We start from the raw sequence: 22,375 nt of genomic DNA, 5'->3' as shown, positions 1-22,375 counted from the left end.
AGATCCAAACTATCAAATATACAAGTATAGCTTGGGGTTTTTTTCCTCTGCAACATTCAAAAACCCGAGAACACAACAGAAGTTCAGGAACTGGCTTTTAGAATTGGGTCTATCAGTAGTGTCAGCCCCATTATGTCTGAGACCTACCAGGACTACTAAGAGTAAGTGGCAGATATGTGAAATAAATTTCATTGAATATGCTACCCATTACTCTCTCTTGTTTTCCATTGGCCAAACTATTTTGATCATTCTGTATCTATTTAATTGAGCAAGAAGTCTGAAGTATTCATATTTCAACACTGATTTTCCCCAATTTATTCAGATATGTTATTGAAAAGAAAGAAAAACTAGCCACTCGTTGGGTAAAAGCTGGCAAGACAGCTGGTCCAGATTGCAATTTCAGAGTGACTGATGTCATTGAAGGTACAGATGTACAGTTCCAGGTTCGTGCAGAAAATGAAGCTGGCTGTGGTCATCCCAGTGAACCAACCGACCTCATTCATATTGAAGATCCAACAAGTAAGTAGTAGTATAATATACAGTGTGTGCATTGTGGAAGCAGTGTACTGTGTAGAACAGATATTCTGGGAGAAAGATGACGCAATTCTTTTCCATTTCTACAGGCCCTCCTTCACCTCCTCAAGATTTACATGTCACAGATGCAGGTCGAAAGCATATTTGTATTGCATGGAAACCACCTGAGAAGAATGGCGGAAGCCCTATTATTGGGTATAATGTTGAGATGTGTGAAGCAGGAACAGAAAAATGGATGCGAATCAATTCTCGTCCAATAAAAGATCTAAAATGTAAAGTGGAGGAAGGTGTTGTTCCAGACAAGGAATATGTGCTGAGAGTCAGAGCTGTCAATGCTGTTGGAGCTAGTGAGCCATCAGACGTCTCAGAAAAAGTTGTTGCCAAGGACCCAGACTGTAAGAATAGATTCCTTTTTTTTTTTTTTTCCACATCTGCGTAAGTGAAAAGAGAATGGTGTTCAACAACTTTCTAGTAATATTGTAATTACTTTTACAGGTAATCCAACCATTGATCTAAAAACTCGTGACATCGTTGTTGTTAAAGGACAGAAATTAAGTATCCCTGTACCCTTCAGAGCTGTTCCATCCCCAACTATAACATGGCACAAAGATGGCAAAGAGTTGAAAGCTGGTGACAGAACAACAATGAAGAGTGACTACACCTCTGCATTGCTTGAAGTCATAGACAGTGTTCATGCTGATGCTGGTGTTTATACTATCACATTGGAGAACAAGCTGGCATCAACAACTGGCTCAGTCAACGTCAAAGTCATAGGTAACTAGGCTTCCTCCATTCTGAGAAAGATACTATCCTCACTGAGCCCTGTGGCTGACAAAAGAAAGGGCTAGGAAAATCCCTTTTCTGCCACGTGGAGGAATCACTTCAACACAGACGCGTGTAGAATGCCATAAAGGCATTAATGTTACAAAATCCCACCAAAAAAACACTTTACCCTAAGTTGGTCTAACTAGTCAGTGGCTGCTCAAAGCCAAATTATTATGAATAGTCATCATATAAATATAAAAAAGCCTATAAGAATTCTCTATATTTTTCACCTTTAGGAACACAAATTCGTATATATGCTATATAGCCAACATTTTTGGTTTTGATCTGCATTCTGCAAAGCAAAGAAATGCAATATAATTTCATATTTGTAATACAGTTTCCCATCTATTTAGTTAACTAATTTTATTATTCTTATTTAAAACAGGTCCACCTGGACAGTGTAAAGACATTAAGGCAAGCGAAGTAACTAAGAATTCTTGCAAAGTGTCCTGGGAACCTCCAGACTTTGATGGTGGTACTCCTATTCTGCATTATGTTCTGGAACGCAGAGAAGCTGGTCGTAGAACGTATATCCCAGTCATGTCTGGTGAAAATAAGCTTTCATGGCAAGTCAAAGATCTTATTCCAAACAGTGAATATTACTTCCGTGTTAAAGCTGTAAATAAGATTGGAGGAGGTGAATATCTTGAACTAAGAAACCCAATCATTGCAGAAGACCCAAAGCGTAAGTTTTTTTTTTCTATGAAAAAATTTAGAAAATTGAATTTTAACTAAAATCTTCGTACTTTCTTTTCTTATATGATCCCTCTTTTTCTACTCTTCCACAGAGCCTCCAGATCCTCCTGTTGACCTTGAGGTCCATAATCCAACATCAAAATCAGTAACACTTACATGGAAACCACCCCTGTTTGATGGTGGAAGCAAGATTATGGGCTACATAATAGAAAAGCTTGCCAAGGGCAAGGAGAGATGGGAGAGATGCAATGACTATCTGGTACCTCTGTTAACCTACCCAGTGAAAGGTCTTGAGGAAGGAAAGGAATATCAGTTTCGTGTTCGTGCTGAGAATGCTGCTGGCATCAGTGAACCTTCTCGGATTACTCCTTTTGTGAAAGCTGTGGATCCTATTGGTATGAATCCCTCATTTGATTGTTTGTAGTAATTGCCATATATCCTCAAACATATTGGAAGATTCTACTCTCCATTTACCCTTCTGTGTTATTACAGAGGCTCCAAAAGTCTTCCTTGCTGCAAACCTGCAGTCTGGCCTTGAGGTGAAGAGAGGTGATGAGATCATACTTGAGGCACATATTTCAGGATCACCTTATCCATCTATCACTTGGCTGAGGAATGATGAAGTTATCAGACCAGAGGAAATCAAGAAGAGAGTAACAACATATACGAGGAAGAAGAAAGGTGAAGCTGAAGAAGAGGAACCTTTCCAGCTTTCACTGCCAGAACGTATGAGCATCGACAACCACAAAGAAGGAGAGTCAGTTCTATCAATTCGTGACTCCATCAGAGCTGACCATGGCATGTTTACAATTAAAGTGGAAAATGATCATGGTGTTGCAAAAGCCTCATGTGACGTCAATGTGTTAGGTATGTAATGAATGTCCTCCAAACCCCCTAGTTTTTCAGAGTATTGGATAAGAAGTGCGCAAGATGAGTACTCATAATTTTTCTTAATTTACTAACAGATACACCGGGACCTCCAGTCAACTTTGTATTTGAAGATGTGAGGAAAAATTCTGTCATTTGCAAGTGGGAGCCTCCCCTTGATGATGGTGGAAGTGAAATCCTAAACTATGTGCTGGAAAAGAAAGATAATACAAAAGCCGAAATGGGCTGGGTCACTGTCAGTTCAACTCTCAGGCATTGCAAATTCCATGTAACAAAACTGATTGAAGGAAAAGAATATCTCTTCCGTGTATTTGCTGAAAATAGAGTTGGATCAGGGCCACCGTGTGTTTCAAAACCAATGACAGCAAAAGATCCTTTCTGTAAGTTTTAATTTTGAAATGCAACCTTTTCAGAAAACCCATGTAAAACTGCACAGAGTGTTAGAACACTCAGCTTCATCTATGCAAATGTTTCCCAGAAGAAACTTGACCAATGTAATTATTATTTATTGCACATTTTAAACCATAGAAATAAAGGGAAATATTGAAAACATTATAATTTCAGTACTAAAAAAATAAGAATGACAATCACTGTCATAAAACTTTACACTTAAAACACTTAATATCTGAATAGTGATATTCTCTGTATTCAATAGACTAATATTCTTACCAAAAGAGAGAACCCCTGCAAGTTTGATTACTGGTTGCAGTTAGGAATCAAAGTTTCTAAGAAAGAGACTAGAAGAACTATGAATGACTTAAAATTAGTAATTTCTTCGATCTCTCTTAGCTTTGAGTAACCTCTGAAGAAGACAGCAATGATGACAAAATTACAATTCTTTTTTTCAGCTCCACCAGATCCACCTAATAAGCCTGATGTGCAAGATGTTACCAGCAACAGTATGTTGGTTAAATGGAATGAACCAAAAGACAATGGCAGCCCGATCACAGGATATTGGATTGAAAAACGTGAAATTAATAGTACTCATTGGGCTCGTGTCAACAGGAACCTTGTGAATGCTCTGGAAATAAAAGTTGAAGGACTGTTGGAAGGATTAACCTACATCTTTAGAGTCTGTGCTGAAAATGCAGCTGGCCCTGGTAAATTTAGTCCACCATCAGATCCAAAAACTGCGCAGGACCCAATAAGTAAGTATTTTAGAAGAAGCTAATAGCAGACGGGTGATGGAACAATATTCATAGCCTTTAACTTTGATTTACACCTATTTATTTATATACACCTATTTATTTATTTATAGTGCCACCTGGTCCACCAATTCCAAGGGTTGCTGATACAAGCTCAACTTCTATTGAGTTAGAATGGGAACCTCCTGCATATAATGGTGGCGGAGATATCACTGGGTACCATGTATACAAACAACTGATGGGAGTAAATGAGTGGTCACGTTGCACAGAGAAACCCATTAAGGTTCGACAGTATACTGTTAAAGAAGTCAGAGAAGGTGCAGACTATAAACTCCGTGTTACTGCGCTTAATGCAGCTGGTGAAGGACCACCTGGTGAAACCGAACCAGTAACAGTTGCAGAACCCCAAGGTATTGCAATTGTATTATTTTCAAGAAGTGTCCAGCTGCATAAAAGGTGTTTTTGAATCTGTCCCTTGAACTAACAAACCGTTCCTGTCTCTTCTGCAGAGCCTCCCACTGTTGAGCTGGATGTTTCTGTCAAAGCAGGCATTCAAATTATGGCTGGGCAAACTATTAAAATTCCTGCTACTGTGACAGGCCGTCCTACTCCCACCATTGCATGGGCTGTGGAGGAGGGTGAATTAGACAAAGATCGAGTTGTTATTGAAAACGTTGGCACAAAATCTGAGTTAACCATTAAGAATGCATTGAGAAAAGACCATGGAAGATATGTAATTACTGCTACCAATAGCAGTGGTTCCAAATCTGCAGGAACCAGAGTAGAAGTATTTGGTAAGAAAAAATATTCCCTGAAATCAGCTGAGCATTTCTTTTGGTAAGGTAATCTTTGGGCTTTATCCTATTTGTTTTATTTTGTTTTTCAGATGTTCCTGGGCCAGTCCTTGACCTAAAGCCAGTGGTCACAAACAGAAAGATGTGTTTGCTTAACTGGTCTGATCCTGAAGATGATGGTGGCAGTGATATCATAGGCTTCATTGTTGAACGAAAGGATGCCAAAATGCATACATGGAGACTAGCTGTAGACACAGAGAGATCTAAATGTGATATTACAGGTCTAGTTGAAGGGCAGGAATATAAATTCCGTGTTAGTGCCAAGAACAAGTTTGGTACTGGTCCACCTGTTGAAATAGGACCCATTCTTGCAGTTGATCCATTAGGTAAGATGATTATTTTTATGGAACTTTTTAAGCAATTTGTAATTGTAGGTTAATAAACTGGTATTATTGTGTGGATTGCTTTCTACACAGAAAGTGCATATACTTTTCTGCTACATGGAAAAGGCATCTGCCTTCAATTAATTACTTCAGTCAGATCTCTGAATCAGTTCTGTAAAACTACTATGGTTCCTTATGTAACAAAACACTGATGTCAGCTGAGACTGCTTGTTACCTTTTCATCCACATACATGAGAAACCTTGTGCTATCCATGTTCAGATGTTTTGCATACAAAAGCAATGGCTTTAAAAAGCCAGAGCTGCTGTATTCATATGATTAAAAATTCTCTATTTTTTTAGTGGTTTTTCTTCATCATTATTTATCTATGTTAATAGGTCCTCCAACGGCACCTGAGAGGTTCATGTACACAGAGAGGACGAAGTCAAGCATTACGCTTGATTGGAAGCCTCCACGTAGTGATGGTGGCAGTCCTGTCTTAGGATATATTGTTGAGAAGAGGAGACATGATTCAAAAGACTATGAAAGAGTTAATGCAAGGCTCTGTCCAAAAACATCTCTTCTCGTTGAAAAGCTTGATGAACTTCATATGTATGAATTCCGTGTCAAAGCTGTCAATGCTATTGGAGAAAGTGAACCATCATTGCCCCTCAATGTAGTTATACAAGATGATGAAGGTATATCTGCTTTAAAGAAATCCAAATATCTCCACAACACTGCAAGGCAATTTCTCTGTTTCACCTCCGTATTCACTCTCATTTTTCTTCCTGTTTTCAGTACCTCCAACTGTTACATTACGCTTGGCTGTGAGGGGAGATACTATCAAAGTGAAGGCAGGAGAACCAGTTAATATTCCTGCTGATGTGACAGGTCTGCCAATGCCAAAGATTGAATGGGACAAGAATGAAGTTTTAATTGACCAAACATCCAGTGCACTCAAGATAACCAAGGAAGAAGTATCTAGAAGTGAGGCAAAAACTGAACTTATCCTGCCTGCAACAGTGAGGGATGATAAAGGCACTTACACTGTGAGAGCTTCCAATCGTCTTGGCACTGCATTTCGCAATGTGCATGTTGAAGTTTATGGTAAGGATGCGACATTTTAATAAAACGACAGCTAATAAAATGCTTTAGCCTTTTTCTTAATGTAATTCTATGCTTCATTGCTTTCATACAGATCGTCCTTCTCCACCAAGAAATCTTGCTGTTTCTGATATTAAAGCAGAATCATGTTATTTAACATGGGATGCACCTCTTGATAATGGTGGTAGTGAAATTACCCATTACATTATTGAGAAACGTGATGCTAGTAGGAAGAAGTCTGAGTGGGAAGAAGTCTCCAAAAGTGCTGTTGAGAGAAGATTTGGGGTAATTAATAAAATATCTTTATTACATACTTTAGTATGCATTAAAAATAATGATAGTACACATCTACTGAAAACTGCTACTTATATAGACATCTATGCTCATGCTCCATTTAGACTCCAGAATTACTGGATGAATGTTGCCCATCTATGTACTCGTGTTTTCTTCATGGGACAAAATGAAAAAAATTGTTCTCTTTTGCTGCTTAATCTCAGCTGAGTTTAGAAGACATTTTCCTTTCCCTTTCCCAGCATTATTCATAGTTTTACCAACTGCAAAAACAAACATGATGACATTTTTATTTATGTTTGGTCCTATGAACATGAAAATAAGAATATCCCTAAGGCATTACAAACAGCTGTGTAGTATGTATAAACATAGGTATGCTAATGAGATTCCGAGACAGGATTTAAAGTGAAAACTGCTGAAAACTTCAAATAAATTTATTCTGAAAGCAGCCAAGTATTGATTTAAATCTTATTTTTCAGGTATGGAATCTTGCAACAAATGAAAAATATCAATTTAGAGTCCGGGCTGTAAACAAATACGGAATAAGTGATGAATGCCTCTCAGAAAAAGTTGTTATTAAGGATCCCTACGGCCTTCCTGGGCCTCCTGGAAAGCCAAAAATTCTAGATCGCACCAGATCATCAATGCTGGTGACTTGGGAGCCTCCTTTGGACAATGGTGGCAGCCCAATAACTGGCTATTGGCTGGAGAAGAGAGAGGTGGGAGGTGTCTACTGGTCACGTGTAAACAGGGCCCCAGTAACAAAACCAGCAGTAAAAGGTCTAGAGTACAATGTGCTTCGTTTGGCTGAAGGTGTTGAATACCAGTTTAGAGTTATGGCTGAAAATCTTGCTGGAATTGGCCCTCCCAGTGAACCATCAGATCCTGCTTTAGCAGCAGATCCCATATGTAAGTATATAATTTATATGACTATTTTTAAGGACTATATCACACCAGAAGCAAAATGTGCTACTATTATTTATATTGAATTTAGTGCAATTAATCCAATTCATTAAACCAAAAGGAATATATTGACACAAAGTAGTTTCTTCTGTTGTCAACATTTTAAAAATAATCAGCATTTATTTACTTTTTTATCTCTCGTATGAACCTTAAACTGTGATTACATCAATGCAAACATTGGCAAATAAACTTGAGTTCAGTCAGATTTTTATATTATTGTTTTTCTTTAAAGTTCAAGTTCAATCCTTATGCCTTGTACCTTAAGTATCCCTTAATTATATATGTAGTATATGTAATTAGTATGCATGTTCTAGGATTATGTACTCTATGTATGACAAGAAAATGAAAATACTTGCATTCTTCTAGAAACTATTCAGAAAATATAGGCAGACACTAACTCAGGTAACTTTTACTTGCTCTTGTTTTACAAGTTGTGCCTGGTCCGCCATCTTGCCCAGAGGTCAAAGACAAAACCAAATCATCTGTAGCTCTTGCGTGGAAGCCTCCACAAAAGGATGGTGGCAGTCCTATAAAAGGATATATTGTTGAAATGCAAGATGAAGGTAGTACTGACTGGAAGAAGGTGAATGAAGGAGACAAACTCTTTCCTACATGTGAATGTGTTATTCCCAACTTGAAAGAACTCAGAAAATACCGATTTAGGGTGAAAGCTGTAAATGCTGCTGGAGAATCAGAACCAAGTCCTGCAACATCAGAAATACCTGTCCAAGATATTCTAGGTAAGTGTTCTTGGAATTAATTTAGATATTTATATCTAAATGGCACCTACTGCTGTGAATGTTCAAGCAGGATGCCAAGCAAACCAAAGTCAAAAGAGAAAAAACAATTATGCAAAAACATAACAAAAGATTGACACACATTTTTGAAAGTGTCATGATGACCATTGCCAGGGCAGGATCCATTAGAAAACTGATCAGCACCTACAGTCATGCTAAGGAAATAATGTGTATTTTATGAAGAAATGACTACAACAAATTTTTCTATTTGTATACTTCTCATCTTCCTTTTTGAACACCCAACCTTTCTCACATAAACATGCATTCTCCATGTTTGTGTGGGGTTTTAGCTCAGTGCTGACAGAAATTTACTTTCCATAGCTCTTAGAATTTATATATTAAAATATTTTTGCAGAGGAACCAGAAATCTTCCTTGATATTGGAGCACAAGATTTGCTCTCTTGTCGTGCTGGCACAACAATTAAAATCCCAGCTGTTATCAAGGGTCGTCCAATTCCAAAAACATTTTGGGAGTTTGAAGGAAAAGCAAAGACAACAGCAAAGGTTGGTAAAATAAAAAGCTTTTTTTCTACATGTGTTTCTAGACGCTTAAGCCTATTGCCTTTTATATTTACATTATTTCCCTTTGTTTATAGGAGGGAGGTCATAATGTACCTGAAGAAGCTCAGGTAAAGCAAACAATTTTTGTAACTTCAGTATTGTTGCATTTTTCAAACGTAAATATTTAAAGTTGATCTATAACTTGTCTTTCTTTTTATAATATACAGGTGGAAGCAACTGATACACGTTCAGTGATTATCATCCCTGAGTGCAACAGAAGTCATTCTGGACGATACAGTATTACAGCAAAGAACAAAGCAGGACAAAAAACTGTGCATATCAGAGTCAATGTGCTTGGTATGGTTTACACATACTGAAGTATTCAAATACTAGGTTTTAGTCTTATTTTTCTACGTACTTATGTGAAATGGTTTCTGTTGTGCTTTTACCTTAACAGATGTCCCAGGTCCACCAAAAGACCTAAAAGTAAGTGATATCACAAGAGGTAGCTGTAAACTTTCATGGAAGATGCCAGATGATGACGGTGGAGATAGAATCAGAGGCTATGTTATAGAGAAAAGAACCATTGATGGGAAGGCCTGGACTAAAGTCAATGCAAATTGTGGAAGTACTTCCTTTGTTGTACCTGATCTCATATCTGGCCAAGAGTATTTCTTCCGGGTACGTGCAGAAAACCGTTTTGGTGTTGGCCCTCCTGCAGAAACCATCCAACGAACCACAGCCAGGGATCCAATCCGTAAGTGAAATCAAAGTCAAATTATTTAAAAGCAGGTAGTACTGTACAGTGAATTTATTCACATTTCTGTTTTGTTTGTGAAGATCCTCCTGATCCACCTATTAAACTAAAGATTGGCCTCGTAACCAAGAACACAGTGAGCTTGACATGGAAACCACCAAAGAACGATGGTGGAGCTCCTGTTACACATTATAATGTTGAATGTCTCCGCTGGGATCGTACTGGAGAAGTGAAAGAGACTTGGAAGCAATGCAACAGACGTGATGTGGAGGAAACAAAGTTTACGGTTGAGGATCTTGTGGAAGGTGGAGAATATGAATTCAGAGTCAAAGCTGTAAATATAGCAGGTCCTAGTAGGCCTTCAGCCACTGTTGGTCCACTTGTTGTCAAAGACCAGACATGTAAGTACTAACTAATACCAGTAAATACAAATTCTTTTTTAAAATTATGAAGTATTTTTGTATGTTAATTTTTTCAACTTTTCATTGTAGGCCCACCATCTATTGAACTGAAAGAATTTATGGAGGTTGAAGAAGGAACAGATGTTAACATTGTGGCCAAGATAAAGGGTGTGCCTTTCCCCACATTAACATGGCTAAAGGCTTCTCCAAAGAAACCAGATGACAAAACACTAGTGCTGTATGATCAACATGTCAACAAGATCGTTGGTGAAGATACTTGCACTTTATTGATTCAACAGTCTCGCAGAAGTGATACAGGCTTATATACTATAACAGCTGTAAACAATCTGGGAACTGCTTCAAAGGAGATGAGACTAAATGTTCTGGGTAGATATCAAGAACTCTTATGCATTGCATAAATTGATAGCATTCATGTGATACTTTATTTTAATAGCATTTGAATTAATTCTTTTATAAAAATGTGTCTTTTAGGTCGTCCTGGACCCCCAGTGGGACCCATTAAATTTGAATCCATTTTGGCTGATAAAATGACATTATCATGGCTTCCTCCACTAGATGATGGTGGTTCTAAGATTACAAACTATGTTATAGAGAAAAAAGAGGCAAATAGGAAGACATGGGTTCCTGTTACTAATGAACCTAAGGAATGCTTATTTACTGTTCCTAAGTTGATGGAAGGCCATGAATATGTGTTCCGCATTATGGCACAAAACAAATATGGTATTGGAGAACCTTTGGACAGTGAACCAGAAACAGCACGAAACCTTTTCAGTAAGTAGGAACGTGCTTTCAAATTACATCAGTTGTTTTCATACGCTGGTATGTGTACAGCATCTATTAAATATCATTACTACTTTTCTCTCTTCACATAAGTATATTTTCTAGAATAGCTTCAAGAGTTTTAGCATTTGTAGTTAGTTCTTATAAGCACATGTAGTACTTAAAAATACTTTTCTCTCTCCTTTTTATGTATTAAAATGCAATCTCAAGCTTTTTTTAAGGTTTAAATATACAAGTAAGGATTTATCTGAAAAGATTCAGGTAATTCTGTTGGTTTTGAGACATTATTGACCTTATAGATCAGGAAGAGTCAATTTCCTGCCTTCAGTTTTCAAAGATAAATTAGGCAGAATAGCTCTGATGTAGAAGGAATGTTAGCCTGGCAAGAGAAAATAATTCATAAAACATCCAAGGTTAGGCTGAGCACTGAAATGAGATACTGATCCAGGAAGATGAGAAAAACTCATTTTTGACAATTGTTATTTGAAGGAAAGATACTTCATGTTTCACAGAAGTATATGTACCTGAATAGGGATGGGAAGGTGAATGAGAGAAGGAGTTTCATGCAGATAGGAAACTACCTAATGCAAGTGTAATCATGTGAGTGCGTAGCTCTGTTTTGCTCTCCATCTTACTTTAGTGTTACTTTTTTAAAAGCTACATGTGAATTTTTTCCCACAGCTGTTCCTGGACCTTGTGACAAGCCAACAGTTAGCAGTATAACACGTGACTCAATGACTGTAAACTGGGAAGAACCAGAACATGATGGTGGCTCTCCTATTACTGGTTACTGGTTGGAGCGCAAAGAGACTACCGGAAAGAGATGGACCAGGGTTAACCGTGATCCTATCAAACCTATGACACTGGGGGTTTCATACAAAGTTACAGGTCTTATTGAAGGCTCTGAATATCAGTTCCGTGTTTCAGCTATCAATGCAGCTGGTGTTGGTCCACCAAGCATGCCATCTGATCCAGCAGTTGCTAGAGATCCTATTGGTAAATATTTTAGATTCCTGGTTTTGCATTTGAGAAGATTCAGATAAGAACATAGAATGTATTGTTATACTGTAATGGTATGATGATATTTTTCAGCCCCACCTGGTCCTCCTATTCCAAAAGTCACTGATTGGACAAAGTCTTCTGTAGACTTGGAGTGGACTCCACCACTAAAGGATGGTGGTTCTAGGGTCACTGGCTACATTGTTGAGTATAAAGAGGAAGGAAAGGAAGAATGGGAACGGGTAGGTGGAAAACTATTACAGAATCTGTGTTTCTTCTCTCTGTGTGTCTATCAAATGAAATCCCTCCAAAAAATAATTTTTTAAAAAATTTTCACTCTGCAAGTTATTTTCTAAAAGTTCATACTTCACTTATAATTATCTTCATGTTTAAAATGTAAGACCAAATTTAAAAGTCAATAATTGCCCCTCCACAACATCAAGTTAACTTTGCAGTTTCCTAAACTTAGAATTTTAAAATTTCTGTTTAAAAACATGAGAAACTATGTAGATAATCTGTGATAAAAGAACAAAAGACAAGATAAAGGTAGAACTGTCACAAAAGTAAGTCTCCCTGGTACCAGACTGTGCCAAATCATTTGCCACTACCGTGTCCCTACATTTTCCTCTGTTTCCAATAATGCATCACTGAACTGTGGTTTTTTTTCATTAATGCATTACTGACAATTTTTTTTTTTTCAGTAATGCATTACTGAAAATTTAACTGATGCATTCCTTGGCTATTTTTTGTATCTCTATAAAAATTTGGGTGGATTTTAAGCAGTAACTAAATTTCCTGCACTGTTTCCAGGTAAACAGACTTCATATTGGGATTTTAAAAGAACAAAGAATTCTCGTTTTTTACCACTCTCACTTATATTGAGTACATTTGTTCAATAGCACATGTAATTATTCTGAGACCAAAGAATGTTTTAACTGTGGTAACATCCTTGTCTGCTAGAATTATCAAAAAGATGAATCTTCAGAATAGCTTGTATATACGTGTCCTGTATTTCTTTGCAGAGATTCTGAAGAATTCTATGTGAGCTAGATCCATGTACGCTTAAGACTGTCTTGTGCTTGTAAATCTGAAACAACATCTGATTTAAGATTTGCTTCAAACATCACAAAGAAATTGATGATGCCTTGGTATTAACTAATGTTATAATATTTTTCCAGGTAAAAGATAAAGAAGTTAGAGGAACCAAGTTCGTTGTGGCAGGATTGAAAGAAGGATGTTTTTACAAATTTAGAGTTAGAGCAGTGAATGCTGCGGGTGTTGGAGAGCCTGGAGAAGTTACAGACATTATTGAAATGAAGGACAGAATTGGTATTTATCATTTACATTTGCATTTTTAGTACCTCTAAGTCAAAGTGATAAAAAAATATTTATTTAATATTTTTGCTCACCTCCCACAGTGGCTCCTGATATTAATTTGGATGCAAGTGTCAGGGACAGAATTGTTGTTCATGCTGGAGGAGTAATTCGTATCATAGCATATGTCTCGGGAAAACCAGCTCCAACAGTGACTTGGAGCAGGGATGACCAAGCTTTACCAGAAGAAGCCAAAATTGAAGAAACAGCTATTAGTTCTTCTTTGGTCATCAAGAATTGCAAAAGGAGCCATCAGGGTATATACACTCTTCTTGCTAAAAATGCCGGTGGTGAGCGGAAGAAGACTATTATTGTTGATGTGCTAGGTAAATAACAACTTCAGTCCTTGTGAACAAGTAAAATTTCATAACATTCAACATGTGTACTTAAATACTCTATTTCTTCTTTGCTTTTTAGATGTGCCAGGCCCAGTTGGAATGCCATTCCTTACTGAGAACCTAACCAGTGACTCTTGTAAATTGACATGGTTTACTCCAGAAGATGATGGTGGTTCTCCTATTACCAACTATATAATTGAAAAACGTGAATCTGACCATAGAGCTTGGACTCCAGTAAGCTACACAGTTACAAGACAGAATGCCACTGTTCAGGGACTCACTGAAGGAAAAGCCTACTTTTTCCGGATTGCAGCTGAGAATATAATTGGCATGGGCCCATTCACAGAGACAACAAAAGAGATTGTCATTAGAGATCCAATAAGTAAGTATATTTCCGGTTTGGATTACTGTCATATGAGATGATTATGCAGAAAAATGCACTTACCATATTTTTTTGTTTATTCACAGCTGTTCCTGACCGTCCAGAAGACCTGGAAGTAAAAGCAGTTACTAAGAACTCTGTTACATTAACTTGGAACCCTCCAAAATATAATGGAGGTTCAGATATCACCATGTACGTTCTAGAGAGCCGTCTCATTGGAAAAGAGAAATTCCACAAAGTTACAAAGGAGAAAATGCTTGATAGAAAATACACTATAGAAGGCTTGAAAGAGGGTGACACCTATGAATATCGTGTGAGTGCTTGCAATATTGTGGGGCAAGGCAAGCCATCTTTTTGCACAAAACCAATCACATGCAAGGATGAAATTGGTATGTATCTTTTTCATATTTCTTTTGAAAACATTGATTATATTTACTGATTCCTTACTTTTTCTTATTAATATTGCTTGCATTTGTGGCCACTGTGTTTTTTAATATTGTCTTTCAGCTCCTCCAACGCTTGACCTTGACTTTAGAGACAAGCTTATTGTTCGGGTTGGTGAAGCTTTCAGCCTGACTGGACGCTACTCGGGCAAGCCTGCACCAAAGGTTACTTGGCTAAAGGATGATATTGTTGTGAAAGAAAATGATCGTACAAAGATCAAGACAACTCCTACAACTCTTTGCTTGGGGGTACTCAAATCTGTCCGTGAAGACTCAGGCAAATACTGTGTTACTGTAGAGAACAGCACAGGATCAAGAAAAGGATTTTGTCAAGTTAACGTTGTTGGTAGGTTTTACTGAAAAGCGCTATTGTACGTGATTTTTAGTAGTGATTAGAATTCATTGAATTATATAAAATGAAATATTAAAGTGTGTTCCTTATTACAATAATTTGATTTACTGCATTGTCTTTTATACTGAAATACTATTTATTAATTTTGAGTACGTGGTTAACTCTGACTTAGTTTATTCAGCATGAGTAATTTAATGTCTCTATATGCATAGAGAGAAAGTCAACACTTTAGAAAATGTCAGTCACCGTATAAGGTGATATATACCAAATACCTTATAAGCATTAAGGAATTAAGTCCAGTGAGCCAAACATGTATTAAAGAGGAGTAGTCTTGAGGTCTTGATTCCTTATTAAAACTGTGATGCCAAGTTTCTAATTTCATAATATATTTACTATATTGATACTGTTTAATCTATGTCATTATGTGAAGTTCATATAAAAGCATGGATATGCTTTATTTTTTCTTAAACAGATCGCCCATCACCTCCAGTAGGCCCAGTTATATTTGATGAAGTTCATAAAGATCATATGGTAGTTTCCTGGAAACCTCCATTAGATGATGGAGGCAGTGAAATTACAAATTACATTATTGAGAAAAAGGATGCACACAGAGACTTGTGGATGCCAGTTACATCTGCCACGGTTAAGACAACATGCAAAATTCCGAAGCTGCTTGAAGGAAGAGAATATCAAATTCGAATTTATGCTGAAAACCTTTATGGCATAAGTGATCCTTTGATCTCTGATGAGATGAAAGCCAAGGACCGTTTCCGTATGTTATTAATTTGCTATTTTACTTTGGTACTTTAATCTTTACTCTGTTTGTAGTGCTCATAAACTCCTTTTTTTTTTTTTTTTTTTTTTCTCCCAGGTGTTCCTGATGCACCTGAGCAACCAATCATTAAGGATGTTACCAAAGATTCTGCTGTAGTGGTTTGGAACAAACCATATGATGGAGGCAAGCCAATAACAAACTATATTGTAGAAAAGAAGGAAACAATGGCTACAAGATGGGTCAGAGTTACCAAAGACCCGATTTTCCCCAGCACTCAATTCAAAGTACCGGACCTCCTTGAAGGCTGTCAATATGAATTCCGTGTTTCAGCAGAAAATGAAATTGGTGTTGGTGATCCTAGTCCACCATCAAAGCCAATTTTCGCTAGAGATCCAATTGGTAAAGTATTAAATTTAATTTCTCATTGAATTTTTAATGCAGTCTTCATTTCAGTTAGCAAAACATTTTAATTGTTTCCTTTTTACCCATTTCTTTCCTTTTTTGCTTTTTTTAACAGCAAAACCAAGTCCACCTGTTAATCCAGAAGCAGTAGATAAAACTAAAAATTCAGTTGATTTATCTTGGCAACCACCACGCCATGATGGTAATGGCAAGATAATTGGCTACCTTGTTGAGTATCAGAAAGTTGGAGATGAAGAATGGAAAAAGGCCAATCTTACAGCAGATTCTTGTCCTGAAACAAAATACAAAGTCACTGGCCTTACTGAGGGTTTGACCTATAAGTTCAGGGTCAAGGCAGTCAATGCAGCAGGTGAATCAGAACCAGCCTATGTTCCTGATCCAGTAGAAGTAAAGGACAGACTTGGTGAGTTTAACAAAATCAGATAAGTCTTACCTAAAAAGAGATTTTTTTTTTCCCTCATTTTCTACAAAACATATCATTTTGATTCCAGAGCCTCCTGAGCTGATACTTGATGCTAATATGGCCCGAGAACAGCATGTAAAAGCTGGAGATACCCTGAGACTTAGTGCTGTTATTAAAGGTGTTCCATTCCCAAAAGTATCTTGGAAGAAAGAAGATCGTGAGGTCTCACCCAAAGCTGATATTGAAGTTACAGGAGTTGGCAGTAAGCTTGAAATTCGTAACACTGTCCATGAAGATGGTGGAACTTACTCCCTGACAGTTGAAAATCCAGCCGGTTCAAAGACTGTTTCAGTAAAAGTTGTCGTCTTAGGTAATCTTTATGTTCCTTTTATACGGCATATTTTTATTCTATAATTAGAGATGGAGAAATAAAGGAATGTCTGGAAAATATCAACAGAGTTACAAGAAACACACAGTAGAAAAAGGACTAAAAATACATTAAATATATTAATTTCTCTTGAAATTTACTAATTTTTATAAAAAATGCTTTGGTTATAAAATAAATAACAGATCACATTTTTTCAATACTAGATAAGCCTGGTCCACCCAGAAATCTGCAAGTCAGTGAAGTTAGAAGTGATTCTTGCTATCTCACTTGGATGGAACCAGAAGATGATGGTGGCTCTGTCATTACCAACTATGTGGTGGAAAGGAAAGATGTAGCTTCTGCACAGTGGGTAGCCGTCTCCTCATCCTCCAAGAAACGCAGTCACATGGCTAAATATCTGATGGAAGGCACTCAGTATCTCTTCCGAGTTGCAGCTGAGAATCAGTTTGGTAGAGGTCCATATGTGGAAACATCCAAGCCTATTAAGGCTATAGATCCACTGCGTAAGTGTTTTTCAGTTATATGATTTGTTTTCTTCATATTGTTCTCAGTTATTTTTGAGATTATCTTGTTGCTACTAATGTTAACACGGTACACTGCTACCATAGATTGGCTGTCCTAGTAACCATTTTGGTTTTGTATTTTAAAAGATCCTCCGGGGCCACCAAAAAATCTGCATCATGTAGATGTTGACAAGACTGAAGTTTCCCTTGTTTGGAATCGACCAGATCGTGATGGTGGTGCTGAGATAACTGGATATTTGGTGGAATATCAAGAAGATGGTGCAGATGAGTGGACAAAGTTCCAGACAGTCCCTATGCTAGACTGTGTTGTTACAGGCCTACAAAAAGGAAAAATATACAAATTCCGTGTGAAAGCTCAGAATATTGTTGGTCTTAGTCTTCCAGATACAACTATACCAATAGAGTGTCAAGAAAAACTAGGTAATTTTAGTTTTCATATTGTTTCACTGATTCTTTCTCTCTTTGAGCATTTCCCCTGAGAAGGTAACTTCTATTTTTCCCTAATTTCAGTACCTCCATCTGTGGAACTAGATGTGAAGTTAATCGAAGGTCTTGTTGTTAAAGCTGGCACCACAGTGAGACTTCCTGCCATTATGAGAGGTGTGCCCATTCCCACTGCAAAATGGGTTACTGATGGCATTGAAATTAAAAGCGATGGCAGACACAAGATTGAGACTGATGATTATTCAACTGTACTTACCATCAAAGACTGTATAAGAAAAGATACAGGAGAATATCTACTCACAGTATCTAATGCAGCTGGCAGCAAAACCGTTGCTCTACATCTTACTGTTTTGGATGTTCCTGGACCACCAACCGGTCCTATTAATATTCTTGAAGTAACACCAGAACATATGGTTATTTCTTGGCGCCCTCCTAAAGATGATGGTGGGAGCCCTATAATAAATTATATTGTTGAGAAGCGTCAAACAAAGAAAGAAACTTGGGGAGTGGTTAGCTCTGGAACAAGTCACACAAAAATTAAGATTCCACGACTGCAGAAAGGCTGTGAATATATTTTCCGTGTTCGGGCAGAAAATAAGATAGGCATTGGTGCACCCCTTGATTCAGAACCAACAGTTGCTAAACATATGTTTGATCCACCATCCCCACCTGGTAAACCAACTGTTTATGATATTACAGAAGGTGCTGCAACAGTGTCTTGGACCCTACCAAAATCTGATGGTGGAACTCCAATAACTGGTTATATACTTGAACGTCGGGAAGCATCTGGTAAATGGGTGCGTGTTAATAAGACACCAATACTTGATATGAAATACAGAGTCACTGGTCTTTTTGAAGGCAACACATATGAATTCAGAGTTTTTGCAGAAAACATGGTGGGCTTAAGCAAACCGTCTCCAAGCTCTGATCCAATAAAAGCGTCACGTCCTATCACTCCTCCTGGACCACCTATAAATCCAAAATTAAAAGACAAAACCAGAGAAACAGCTGATCTTGTGTGGACAAAGCCCCTCAAAGATGGTGGCAGCCCCATTCTGGGATACATTGTGGAATGTCAGAAAACTGGAACTAAGGAGTGGAATAGGATTAATAAGGATGAACTCATTAGACAGTGTGCCTACAGAGTACCTGGGTTAATAGAAGGAAATGAATATAAATTCCGAATAAAAGCTGTTAACATTGTGGGAGAGGGAGAACCAAGAGAACTGGCGGAAACTGTCCTGGCCAAGGATATTCTTTCTCCTCCAGAAGTAAGCTTAGATGTGACCTGTCGAGACTTAATTACTGTCCGAGTAGGCCAAACAATCCGTATTACTGGTAAAGTAAGAGGCAGGCCAGATCCTGACATAACATGGTCTAAAGATGGCAAAGTACTAGTCCAAGAAAAGCGTGTTGAAATAATCCATGATCTACCTAGTGTTGAACTGCAAGTGAAAGAAGCCAAAAGATCTGATCATGGCAAATACATAATAGCAGCTAAGAACAGCTGTGGACATGCTCAAGCTTTTGCTGTTGTTAATGTACTTGACAGACCTGGACCATGTCAGAACCTGAAAATAAGCTATGTCACAAAAGATTCGTGTATGATTGCTTGGGAGAGTCCAGTGGATAATGGTGGCTCTGAAATTACAAACTACATAGTAGAGTGCCGTCAACCAAACCAGAGGGGATGGTCAATTGTCTCCTCTGATGTCACTAAACGATTAGTAAAGGCAAATCTTATAGAGAACCGTGAATACTTCTTCAGAGTTTGTGCAGAAAATAAAATAGGTCCAGGTCCTTGCATTGAGACCAAGACTCCCATCCTTGCCATCAATCCTATTGACAAGCCTGGAGAGCCAGAAAATCTTCACATTGCAGAGAAAGGAAAGACATTTGTATATCTGAAATGGAGAAGGCCAGATTATGATGGTGGAAGTCCCAATTTAAGTTACCATGTTGAGAGAAAACTGAAAGATTCAGATGAATGGGAAAGGGTTCACAAAGGCAGCATTAAGGAAACACACTACATGGTAGATAAATGTGTTGAAAATAAGATTTACCAATTCCGAGTTCAAACGAAGAATGAGGCAGGTGAAAGTGACTGGGTAAGAACAGCTGAAGTTGTTGTGAAGGAAGATCTGCAGAAACCAGTGTTAGACTTGAAGTTAAGTGGAGTGCTAACTGTGAAAGCAGGTGACCCAATTAGAATTGAAGCTGGAGTCAGAGGAAAACCACAGCCTGAAGTTGTATGGATGAAAGACAAAGATGCCACAGATTTAACCAGATCTCCAAGAGTCAGTATTGAAACAACTTCTGACACATCTAAATTTGTTCTCACAAAGTCAAGGCGTAGTGATGGTGGGAAATATGTGATTACTGCAACTAACACAGCTGGCAGTTTTGTAGCATATGCTAGTGTTATTGTCTTGGATAAACCAGGTCCTGTAAGAAACCTGAAAGTCACTGATATTTCAAGTGATAGATGTACTGTTACTTGGGACCCCCCAGAAGATGATGGTGGTTGTGAAATACAGAACTACATCCTGGAAAAATGTGAAAGCAAGCGTATGGTTTGGTCTACATACTCTTCCTCTGTCCTAACAAACTATGCAAATGTGACACGCCTCATTGAAGGTAATGAATATATATTCAGAGTTCGTGCAGAGAATAAAATGGGCACTGGTCCACCAACAGAAACACACCCAATTATTGCAAAAACAAAATATGATAGGCCTGGACGCCCTGACCCTCCAGATGTCACAAGAGTTAGCAAAGAAGAGATGACTGTAGTTTGGAATCCGCCAGAATATGATGGTGGCAAATCAATTACAGGATACATTTTAGAGAAGAAAGAGAAACGGTCCCTAAGATGGGTTCCTGTTACTAAGACTGCAATCCCAGAGAGACGCAAGAAGGTTACTAATCTCATCCCTGGTCATGAATATCAGTTCCGCGTCAGTGCCGAAAATGAGGTTGGACTTGGAGAACCAAGCTTGCCATCAAGACCTGTAGTAGCAAAAGACCCAATAGGTATCGTACCACTGTATTCTACTGTATTTTATTTTAATGTTAACAGATTGCTAAATTGCACAACTGTGTTCTTATCTGTATTTTTTATTGTCCTTCAGAACCACCTGGTCCTCCCACAAACTTGAGAGTGGTTGATAGCACAAAGAGTTCCATCACCCTTGGCTGGGGAAAACCAGTTTATGATGGTGGTGCTCCAATTATTGGATATGTTGTGGAAATTAGACCAAAAGTTGAGGGTGCTGATCCTGAAGCAGGATGGAAACGATGCAATGTTGCTGCCCAAGTTATTCATACAGAATTTACAGCCACCAGCCTGGATGAGAACCAATTATATGAGTTCAGAGTTTCTGCCCAAAACCAGGTTGGCCTTGGCCGACCAGCTGAACTGAAAGAAGCTGTGTCTCCCAAAGAAATACTTGGTGAGTTTTTTTCATCCTTTTTATGAGTATTTACACACAATTGTTATTTGCTCTGGTTTTATTTTATTTCACATGCTAAACTTTGCATTTTCTTTCTTTAATTTTTTCTTTCAGAACCTCCCGAGATTGAGTTGGATGCAAGTATGAGAAAGTTAGTCATAGTCAGAGCAGGATGCCCTATTAGACTTTTTGCCATTGTTAGGGGTCGCCCAGCACCAAAAGTCACCTGGAGGAGAATGGGTATTGACAATGTTATCAGAAAAGGACAAGTTGATCTGGTTGACACTATGGCCTTCTGTGTCATCCCCGATTCAACACGTGATGACTCGGGCAAATACTCATTGACACTTGTTAACACAGCTGGAGAAAAGGCTGTATTTGTGAACGTCAGAGTCCTCGGTAAGTAATGAGAGAAATACCTTGTGACAATTTTTTAACTATATTGAATGTTCATTGCAGGAATTTTTATGACCCCAGTTCTGCCGTTTTTGAGCACAACTGTATCAGCTAAGACTAATTCTCCTTGTATAGGAAGATGTTAGCCCCCTTTAATTTTAATTTATTAAAGAAGAAAAGACTAGCATAAATTGAAATCTCTTTATAGATACTCCTGGACCTGTGTCGGACTTCAAGGTTTCAGATGTCACCAAGATGTCATGCCATCTTTCATGGGCACCTCCAGAGAATGATGGTGGTAGCCCCGTGACTCATTACATCCTGCAGAAACGTGAAGCTGACAGGAAGACCTGGGGAACAGTGACTGCAGAACTAAAGAAAACCAGTTTCCAAATAGCTAACCTTGTACCTGGAAATGAATATTTCTTCAGAGTAACAGCAGTAAATGAGTATGGATCAGGTGTTCCAAGTGATATACCAAAACCAGTTCTAGCAACAGATCCCCTAAGTAAGTATACCTTTATGCATATTTTATGGGTTTTTTTCTCTAATTTTAATAAGATTTTGCATTTTTTGAAATTTGGTATTTCCAAATTGAACAATCCTACTAACTACCGATGATAATCATAAATATTTCTGTGTCAGTTTCTTTCAAATAATAAAAAATCTGAATATAATACCTTTGCAATTGTTAAGAATTTTGCTCTTTCCCATATTGCCCTTGTTGAGTTAGCGTGGGTAGCATCCAATAATTCAACAAGTATTCAACAGTCAGAAAATTTTGGAAATTCAATGTTTACTGTG

At 37.9% G+C, this 22,375-nt stretch overlaps 1 protein-coding gene across 1 annotated transcript in view; it reads left to right on the top strand.

Annotated features, from left to right (window-relative positions):
• TTN (titin) overlaps positions 1-22,375 on the top strand; it is a 249,978-nt gene that overhangs the window by 172,155 nt on the left and 55,448 nt on the right. The window contains exons 220-259 of the mRNA XM_074144859.1: positions 323-519; positions 624-929; positions 1,030-1,308; positions 1,745-2,044; positions 2,148-2,450; positions 2,548-2,922; positions 3,021-3,323; positions 3,792-4,091; positions 4,202-4,498; positions 4,598-4,882; positions 4,975-5,268; positions 5,662-5,961; positions 6,062-6,370; positions 6,462-6,652; positions 7,138-7,567; positions 8,053-8,361; positions 8,774-8,922; positions 9,015-9,047; positions 9,147-9,276; positions 9,377-9,676; positions 9,760-10,077; positions 10,168-10,464; positions 10,570-10,869; positions 11,560-11,874; positions 11,971-12,119; positions 13,056-13,206; positions 13,296-13,577; positions 13,669-13,971; positions 14,058-14,360; positions 14,479-14,760; positions 15,239-15,538; positions 15,638-15,940; positions 16,059-16,367; positions 16,456-16,737; positions 16,959-17,258; positions 17,406-17,699; positions 17,790-20,756; positions 20,855-21,175; positions 21,290-21,574; positions 21,780-22,079. Of these exons, the coding sequence (XP_074000960.1) occupies positions 323-519; positions 624-929; positions 1,030-1,308; positions 1,745-2,044; positions 2,148-2,450; positions 2,548-2,922; positions 3,021-3,323; positions 3,792-4,091; positions 4,202-4,498; positions 4,598-4,882; positions 4,975-5,268; positions 5,662-5,961; positions 6,062-6,370; positions 6,462-6,652; positions 7,138-7,567; positions 8,053-8,361; positions 8,774-8,922; positions 9,015-9,047; positions 9,147-9,276; positions 9,377-9,676; positions 9,760-10,077; positions 10,168-10,464; positions 10,570-10,869; positions 11,560-11,874; positions 11,971-12,119; positions 13,056-13,206; positions 13,296-13,577; positions 13,669-13,971; positions 14,058-14,360; positions 14,479-14,760; positions 15,239-15,538; positions 15,638-15,940; positions 16,059-16,367; positions 16,456-16,737; positions 16,959-17,258; positions 17,406-17,699; positions 17,790-20,756; positions 20,855-21,175; positions 21,290-21,574; positions 21,780-22,079 (13,751 nt within the window). The remainder of the gene's footprint in view (positions 1-322; positions 520-623; positions 930-1,029; positions 1,309-1,744; positions 2,045-2,147; positions 2,451-2,547; positions 2,923-3,020; positions 3,324-3,791; positions 4,092-4,201; positions 4,499-4,597; positions 4,883-4,974; positions 5,269-5,661; positions 5,962-6,061; positions 6,371-6,461; positions 6,653-7,137; positions 7,568-8,052; positions 8,362-8,773; positions 8,923-9,014; positions 9,048-9,146; positions 9,277-9,376; positions 9,677-9,759; positions 10,078-10,167; positions 10,465-10,569; positions 10,870-11,559; positions 11,875-11,970; positions 12,120-13,055; positions 13,207-13,295; positions 13,578-13,668; positions 13,972-14,057; positions 14,361-14,478; positions 14,761-15,238; positions 15,539-15,637; positions 15,941-16,058; positions 16,368-16,455; positions 16,738-16,958; positions 17,259-17,405; positions 17,700-17,789; positions 20,757-20,854; positions 21,176-21,289; positions 21,575-21,779; positions 22,080-22,375) is intronic.

This window comes from Numenius arquata, chromosome 3, assembly GCF_964106895.1.
Source record: "Numenius arquata chromosome 3, bNumArq3.hap1.1, whole genome shotgun sequence".
Taxonomy (NCBI): domain Eukaryota; kingdom Metazoa; phylum Chordata; class Aves; order Charadriiformes; family Scolopacidae; genus Numenius; species Numenius arquata.
This window is presented reverse-complemented; position numbering and strand designations above follow the sequence as displayed.